Source organism: Nicotiana attenuata, unplaced genomic scaffold (genome assembly GCF_001879085.1).
Source record: "Nicotiana attenuata strain UT unplaced genomic scaffold, NIATTr2, whole genome shotgun sequence".
Taxonomy (NCBI): domain Eukaryota; kingdom Viridiplantae; phylum Streptophyta; class Magnoliopsida; order Solanales; family Solanaceae; genus Nicotiana; species Nicotiana attenuata.
The window spans coordinates 39,569-48,770 of record NW_017675373.1 but is presented as its reverse complement, the minus strand read 5'-3'; the positions used below and the strand labels follow the sequence as shown (position 1 = coordinate 48,770).

The 9,202-nt window shown below is 41.4% G+C and overlaps 1 protein-coding gene across 2 annotated transcripts in view; it reads left to right on the top strand.

Moving 5' to 3' along the window:
• Nucleotides 1–243: 243 nt before the first annotated feature.
• The window catches only part of LOC109220002 (probable polygalacturonase), an 11,561-nt gene continuing 2,602 nt past the window's right edge, over nt 244–9,202 (top strand). Inside the window, exons 1-2 of one of the 2 annotated variants that reach the window (XM_019384463.1) lie at nt 244–818; nt 8,099–8,338. In XM_019384463.1, the coding sequence (XP_019240008.1) occupies nt 460–818; nt 8,099–8,338 (599 nt within the window). In that variant the 5' untranslated portion in view covers nt 244–459. Of the gene's footprint in view, nt 1,056–8,098; nt 8,339–9,202 lie in introns of both variants that reach the window. The other variant, XM_019384462.1, reaches the window with a different exon arrangement.

The following is a 9,202-nucleotide window of genomic DNA, read 5'->3' as shown; positions in this document are numbered from 1 at the left end:
GCTGGGTAGCCCATCCATCTAACGTTTCTATAGAGAGCAAAATTGTGTTGGTGATAGTTTAGCTAAATATGGATCCGCGGATGCAGAGACTAACTGCATATTTTTGGCAAACCCACCACCTTTTGTCACACCCAAGGCACCCAACACAGGAGGTTTGTACCTGCTTCAACACAGCTGCTCCCTACTATATTTAGTTTTTGTAATACTAATGTAATATCTACTTATGACTTATTACCTAGTACTGATCCCCATGTTGGGGCACCTGTAGTAAATATTATGCACTCTAGTCTAGCCACTACGAAGCCTATGTTGCATCTTGTTCCATGTACTACTAGTACTGTTTAAATATCTATAATATATGTTCTTCCTTTCGACAAAAAAAAAAAAAAAAAAAGTAGTCAATCACTCCACTTCCTTATTTCCATTTTCTGATCAAATCATTTCTCAAATAAACACAAAATGTTTCAACTTCAATTACTCCTCTCACTTCTCACTTTATCTTTCACTACCCAGTCATATTCTTCCACGTCACAACTCTCCATCCTCCCATCAAAACCAAACTCCCTATCCATCTCCGTTACCAAATTCGGCGCCGCCGGCGACGGCATACACTACGACACCGTTCCAATCCAGAAAGCCATAAGCGCATGCTCAGAAGCCGTTTCCAAAAACCAGCGTCAATGCCACGTTATCTTCCCGCCGGGGAAATACTTAACGGCGACAATATTCCTGAAATCCGGCGTTTTACTGGATATTCACCGGAATGCGACGATTTTAGGAGGACCGAGATTGGAGGATTACCCGAAGGAGCGGAACAGGTGGTATGTAGTGCTGGCGGAGGATGCGGCGGATGTAGGGATTACCGGAGGTGGAGAAATCAACGGACAGGGATTGAAGTTTGTGCAGAGATTTGATGAGAAGAAAAATGTAATGGTGAGCTGGAACTACACCGGAGCTTGCCTTGGGGATGAGTGCAGGCCGAGGTTGGTAGGGTTTATCGGCTGCCGGAATATTGATATCTCCGATGTCAGACTCATCGAGCCTGCTCTTTGGTGGTGCGTGCCTTTTACTTTCTTTCTTTCGTAGTAAAACAGCAACTCATTATCTTTTTGAAAGGGAACTTTTCCTTCTTTGCATCAATAATTGTTATAGCTTTCTAAGTGCTCAGTTTTTGGTAAATTACACTCAACACTTCACTAATTTGTAGATATGCCTATTATATTTTAAAATCAAATACTTACATTATCTTTATTATGGAAATCTTACACATTATTAGTTTGAATATGATTTTCATTTTAGTAGATGTTAAATGTTTATTTTTGACAAATACTGGACATAAAATTACTGGAGAGGATACTATGCACGGTTAAGTCTTTTCCGGAGCACATATATCCTAAAGAAAAAGAGAAGGCCAAATACATAGAAAGCCCGTTAAACTAGGCCCAATTTTTCAGTTTGGCACTTTAACTCAGCCTTGTTCCATTTTGGCCCTCCAACCCCATTTCTTTTGTTCCACTTTGACACAAAAGTTGACTAGATTCCATGTGTGATTTGCCTCACCCTTGTAGGCGCGTGAGAGCCATTTTTTAAGCCAAATTTCATACTCCCAACGTAGAGGCGGATCCAGAATTTAAATCCTATGGATTCAATTTTAATATTTTTAAAGTTATGAGTTTATATCTATTATTTTCTTTACAATTTTGATGAATTTTACATACAATTTTTTACTCCGCGTCGAAAGTTATGAGTTCAGTTGAACGCGTAGTTATTACTGAAAATATATATAAAAAAATATTTTTTCCACGGGAGGGGGGCAGAAAAAACGAAAAAAATAATAATTTGAAAAAAAAAATTTTTGCGGGGGGTTGGGGAGGCAATAGGGTGGGGATGGGTGTAGCAGCTGGGTATTTGTCCGCGCTGCATTTTTACCTGGAATAAAAATTTTTGTGTCAAAGTGGAACAAAAGAACCCATTATATTTTTAAACGTTATGGGTTTATATCTATTTTTTTTTACAATTTTAATAAATTTTTACATAAAAATTTTCACTCCGCGTCTAAATTTATGGGTTCAGTTGAACCCGTAGTTATTACTGAAACTATATATAAAAAATAATTTTTCCCCAGGATGTGGGCAAAAAAACAAAAAAAAAATAATAATTTGAAATTACAAAAAAGTAAAAAAAAATATTAACGGGGGGGGGGGAGGGGGAGTGGGGGGGGGGTAGCAGCTGGGTATTTGCACGCGCTGCATTTTTACCTGGGAGAAAAAAATTTGTGTCAGAGTGGAACAAAAAAAATGGAATTGGAGGGCCAAAATGGAACAAGACTGAGTTAAAGTGCCAAAATAAAAAATTAAGCCAAGTTTAATGGTCCGTATATGTATTTAGCCAAAAGAGAAAGGAAAAGGATAAATTTTACTATCATACATATGACCATAGTTAAAAGGCAAACAAAAAAGAAATTAAAAAAAAGAATAATAAATAGTATATAGTACGGCTCTATCTCGGTAGAATAAAGAGATCAGATCACACGGCATGGAAAAAGAAAATCCAAAATGGCAACATTGACTAACTTTCATTAAGGAATCATACAACATTTATAATCAACACTGCCTGAATACCCCCTTTCTAATTTATTGAATTTATTTCTTTTTTAGTTTTTTCAAAAAAGAATGATCCGTTTCTAAATTTGAAAATAATTTAGCTTAAACTTAGAATTTTATTCTTAATGAGAAGCTTTTACTACCACACAAATACTCTGGGCCCCTTTTTTATTTGTTTAGGACCACAAATTCAAAAGTCTTCATTTTTTTCTTAAACTCCGTGCCCAGGCAAACAAGTTCACATAAATTGGAATGGAAGAGTAGTTTTTAACTCATAAATTATAAATCTCGTTCGAAAGACTCATGAGATTTGATTGTCATCAAACAATCAAATATTATACATTCAGACCTCTCTATAACAGCATCCCTATATAACAACACTTCACTATAAAAGCCAAGCTTTTTCGGAACTGTATGGGTCAGGATCCGACCCCATGATAATTAACGAAGTTAATCCCGTCTTAAGCTAATTCATGATTGATTAGTGGTACGACCACCCAGAATTAACGGTATTCAACCCTTATCTGATTCGATCAACAAGGCCACGACTCGTCCGTCATCATGAAGGCGAAACCCCAACGTGGTCACGGCCACTTATTGCCAGCTCACGAAGCTCACAGCTATAAATACCAAGAGAGGAAACCCTAGAAAGGGGGCTTCTTCTTCTTTACTATTCGAGAGAGAGAGAGAAAAAAAGATATAACGATACACATATTATGGGAAAGTGGAACATCATTGTAAGACTCTGGAGAGGCAGACCAAAGCAATACTATCAATAAAAGCTTTTAATGTCTCTCTTCCTAACGCTGAGTACTTATTTGCGCATCTTTCATTTGGTCTAATGGATTATTACGGTTTGCTATGATTTTCCCGTGATTTATTTATATTGTTTACACTCATAAGGTATATGATAACTTTTGAGCAAACAATTTGGCGTCGTCTGTGGGGATTTCCTAGCAAAACCGCGTAGTTCTTCCCTGGACCAAAAGGAAAGAAACGCCAAACTCGAAGGGGAACTCGAAGATCTCAAATCAAGATCCAAGTCCTCTCTCTCTCTCCGATCTCAGATAGTGCAAACAAAAAGAAGAACGCCCCCCCCCCCGAAGGGAGGATCTCTGTAAAGCATCTCCCGCATCCCCGATACGGGCTTCGGCCATAAACCGGCACGGAGATATCTCGAGCCGAGAGTCGCTTCAAGACAGCCTACATACCCCGATTGGGAAGACAACGTATAAGCTGCTCAAGGTATCGAATCAAAATCGAGCTTCAGCACCCAATACCCACAGCGTGAGACTCAGGATATGCGCCTTCGCCATCAAAATCGACAAAGTTCAACAATAGTTGAACTGGGACTCAGGCTATGCGCCTTCGCCATCAAATGACAAGACACAGTGAACTGGGACTCAGGCTACGCGCCTTCGCCATTAAATCAAGGCCATGCGCCTTCGCCAGTAAGTTCAACAACAGTTGAACTGGGACTCAGGCTACGCGCCTTCGCCATCAAAATTGACAAAGTTCAACAACAGTTGAACTGGGACTCAGGCTACGCGCCTTCGCCATTAAATCAAGGCCATGCGCCTTCGCCAGTAAGTTCAACTACGGTTGAACCAAGACTCAGGCTATGCGCCTTCGCCATCAAATTGACAAAGTTCAACAACAGTTGAACTGGGACTCAGGCTACGCGCCTTCGCCATCAAAATTGACAAAGTTCAACAACAGTTGAACTGGGACTCAGGCTATGCGCCTTCGCCGTTAAATCAAGGCTATGCCCCTTCGCCAAAAAGCTCAACTACGGTTGAACAAAGACTCAGGCTATGCGCCTTCGCCATCAAAATTGACAAAGTTCAACAACAGTTGAACTGGGACTCAGGCTATGCGCCTTCGCCATTAAACCAAGGCTATGCGCCTTCGCCAGTAAGTTCAACTACGGTTGAACCAAGATTCAGGCTAAGTGCCTTCGCCAGTAAGTTCAACTACGGTTGGCCCAAGACACAGGCTATGCGCCTTCGTCATTAAATCAAGGCTATGCGCCTTCGCCATTAAACCAAGGCTATCGCCTTCGCTAGTAAGTTCAACTACGGTTGAACCAAGATTCAGGCTAAGTGCCTTTGCCAATAAGTTCAACTACGGTTGAACCAAGGTTCAGGCTATGCGCCTTCGCCAAGAAGTTCAACTACGGTTGACCCAAGACTCAGGCTGTGCGCCTTCGTCATTAAATCAAGGCTACGCGCCTTCGCCATCAAAATTGACAAAGTTCAACAACAGTTGAACTGGGACTCAGGCTATGCGCCTTCACCATTAAATCAAGGCTATGCGCCTTCGCCAAGAAGTTCAACTACGGTTGACCCAAGACTCAGGCTATGCGCCTTCGTCGTTAAATCAAGGTTATGCGCCTTCGCCAAGGAGTTCAACAACAGTTGAACTGGGACTCAGGCTAAGCGCCTTCGTCATTAAATCAAGGCTATGCGCCTTCGCCAAGAAGCTCAACTACGGTTGAACCAAGACTCAGGCTATGCGCCTTNAGTCAACTACGGTTGAACCAAGACTCAGGCCATGCGCCTTCACCATCAAAATTGACAAAGTTCAACAATAGTTGAACTGGGATTCAGGCTATGCGCCTTCGCCAGTAAGTTCAACTACGGTTGAACCAAGATTCAGGCTAAGTGCCTTCGCCAGTAAGTTCAACTACGGTTGAACCAAGATTCAAGCTAAGTGCCTTCGCCAGTAAATTCAACTACGGCTGAACCAAGATTCAGGCTATGCGCCTTCGCCAATAAGTTCAACTACGGTTGAACCAAGGTTCAAGCTATGCGCCTTCGCCAAGAAGTTCAACTATGGTTGACCCAAGACACAGGCTATGCGCCTTCGTCATTAAATCAAGGCTATGCGCCTTCGCCATTAAACCAAGGCTATGCGCCTTCGCCAGTAAGTTCAACTACGGTTGAACCAAGATTCAGGCTAAGTGCCTTCGCCAGTAAGTTCAACTACGGTTGAACCAAGACTCAGGCTATGCGCCTTCGCCATCAAAGTTGACAAAGTTCAACAACAGTTGAACTGGGACTCAGGCTAAGCGCCTTCGCCAAGAAGTTCAACTACGGTTGAACCAAGACTCAGGCTATGCGCCTTCGCCATTGAATCAAGACTACGCGCCTTCGCCACTAAGTTCAACAACAGTTGAACTGGGACTCAGGCTATGCGCCTTCGCCATCAAAATGGACTAAGTTCAACAACAGTTGAACTGGGACTCAGGCTACGCGCCTTCGCCATCAAATCCAACGAGTTCGACCTCGCTCGAACCATAAGGCTAGACGCCTCCGTCCTCAAATCTAACTATTTCAACCACAACCGAACCGGGACTCGAACCAAGCGCCTTCATCGTTGAACTCAGCAAAATCCAACCTCCAACGAATCGAGGCGCAGGTTAGGCACCCTCGCCCTTCAAGTAAGCACTCCCAACTCAAACTAAGATTGGGGGCACGTAAAGTCCGGCCCCGGTCAAACTACAAGGCCGCATTTTTTATCATCACGGTCGGTAGTTCGACCACACCCGAACTGGGACTAAGACTAAAGGCTAAGTGCCGCTATCGCCAAGCAACGGCTCCGACTCGCTCACCCCGAGTCGAAGAAGAAAAGTCGTCAACAATCAAAAACTAACATGCCTACTAGAGTCAAACTCAAAGGTAAATCACCCCTTCGAACGCATGCAAAGAAAAATCTAAAGGGGAAAAAGGGGAGATACAAAATAAACACAAGGCAAATAACGGAAAGGAGATCTCATTTATCTACAAAGTTAATTGCGGGTCTTCCCCGCTTACACCCGGCCAAGGCCGATCAATACAAGGAAAGAGAAAAAAAGAAAAACAAGAAATACCTAAACGCCAAACGGCGAACAAGACAAGAAAAAATGCATAACATCTTTTTACTCGGCGCCATCCGCGCCACCATCTGCACCAGCGTCAGCCTCTGGCATCGCCGCGTCAAAACCACAGTCGGTACGGGCCTCACGAGCCTTTTGACGCGCTCCCTCGAAAGCAGCTTCGGTCATGATGCCGGCCTCCCACAAATTCTTATATACATCACGTTGGGCCTCGGCAAAGACCCAAAGTTCGCGAGCCTGGCTGGAAGAAGCGGCTTGGTCCCGTAGGCGCTGATTCTCTTCTTCTAAGGCTGTGATCTGGTCCGCCATGACTTGGGCGTCCTGCTCAAAGACACCGATCCGCTCCTCGAGACTCACTTCTCTAAAGGCCGCAGCAGCCCTCTCCAACGCCCGTTGGGACTCGTGCACGCGGATAGCTTCCTTCAATGCCCCAACCCTCGACGAGGCATCCCTCACCTGAAGCTTCAATACCGCGACTTCACCCAGAATTAACGGTATTCAACCCTTAGTGGTACGACCACCCAGAATTAACGGTATTCAACCCTTATCTGATTCGATCAATAAGGCCACGGCCCGTCCGTCATCATGAAGGCGAAACCCCAACATGGTCACGGCCACTTATTGCCAGCTCACGAAGCTCACAGCTATAAATACCAAGAGAGGAAACCCTAGAAAGGGGGCTTCTTCTTCTTTATTATTCGAGAGAGAGAGAGAAAGATATAACGATACACATATTATGGGAAAGTGGAACATCATTGTAAGGCTCTGAACCTCTTCATGGAGAGGCAGACCAAAGCAATACTATCAAATAAAAGCTTTTAATGTCTCTCTTCCTAACGCTGAGTACTTATTTGCGCATCTTTCATTTGGTCTAATGGATTATTACGGTTTGCTATGATTTTCCCGTGATTTATTTATATTGTTTACACTCATAAGGTATATGATAACTTTTGAGCAAACAGGAACCAATTTTTATATTATGTTATAATATATGTTTTTTATAACAACAATTCGCTATAACATACAAAAATATTCGGAACAAACGAAACTGTTATAGAGAGGTTTGACTGTATTATAATATTGTTAACAAATAATTAATTAGTCAAATCTTATCCAAGAAAAATACTACTTAATAAAAATAAAAAAACAAGTAATCCAATTTCGTAGTCAATGCCTCAATGGCTCAACACTAATAATCTTCATTTCCTTTTTTCCATTTTCCGATCAAATCATTCATTTTCATTCTCAAAAAAAAAACACAAATGTTTCAGGTTCAATTACTCCTCTCACTTCTCACTTTATCTTTCACCACCCAATCATACTCTTCCACGTCACTACTCTCCATCCTCCAATCAAAACCTAACCCCCTATCCATCCCCGTCACCAAATTCGGCGCCGCCGGCGACGGCATACACTACGACACCGTTCCAATCCAGAAAGCCATAAACGCATGCTCAGTCGCGGTTTCCAAACACCGCCGTCAATGCCACGTTATCTTCCCACCGGGAAATTACTTAACGGCGACAATATTCCTGAAATCCGGCGTCGTATTGGATATACATAAGAAGGCGACGATTTTGGGAGGGACGAAGTTGGAGGATTATCCGAAGGAGCAGAGCAAGTGGTACGTAGTTCTGGCGGAGGATGCGGCAGATGTAGGGATTACCGGAGGTGGAGAAATCAACGGACAGGGATTGAAGTTTGTGCAGAGATTTGATAAGAAGAAAAATGTGATGGTGAGCTGGAATCACACCAGAGCTTGCCTTGGGGATGAGTGCAGGCCGAGGTTGGTAGGGTTCATCGGCTGCCGTAATATTGAAATCTCCGATGTCAGACTCATCGAACCTGCTTATTGGTGGTGCGTGCTCTTAGCACTTTTGGTCTGCCTAAAGTTGCTTCCTAGTGAAAAAGTTTAGTATTGTAATTTTTTTTTGTTTTTTTGTGTAAATAGGAACTTTTCTCTTTTGGGTTTACTTTTAATAATTTTAAAATTTAATCAATTTTTTTACTGATAAATTTGACGAGACAGCCACCAGAAAGAGAACTAAAAGGTCCATTTGACAGACGGAATATTATTAAATGTTAACATAAGAATTTAAACCGTTGTCATTAACAGTGTAAATGTTTTACATGTTGATTGTTGAGGGTGGTATCGACTAGAATAGGTCTTTTTTTTTCTAGGTGAAGCACCCACTTTATAGTATGTCAGTTCTTAAATAAAATATAAAAGCTTTTTTATAAGATCAGAGGACAAAATTAATCGCTTGATGTATTTGTCCAAATAAAATGTACGGAAAAGGGTTTAAAATGACCCTAAACTATTAGAAAAGGTTTAAAAATACCCTTCATCCACCTATTGGGCTAAAAATACCCCTCCATCCACCTTTTTTGGTTCACTTATGCCCTTTGACCTAGCTGAATTAAAAATAATTAATTAAAAAAAATATTTTGCAAAATATTTTTAGTTTTTAAACTAATGCACCAGTAGTCCACTAATTTACTAAAGTCTTCTTCTTCTTTTTTCAGTTTTTACAAAAAACAATTCAGTTTTTACAAAAAAAATGTTGTTTTTCATTTTTTTCAGTTTTTTTAAAGCATTTTTTTTGTAAAAACTGAAACAAAAATTGTAAAAACAGAAAAAAAATTATTTTAACAAAAATATTTTCGTTTTTGAAATTTTTTTTTCACTTTTTAGAAAACAAAAATATTTGTTAAAAAACGA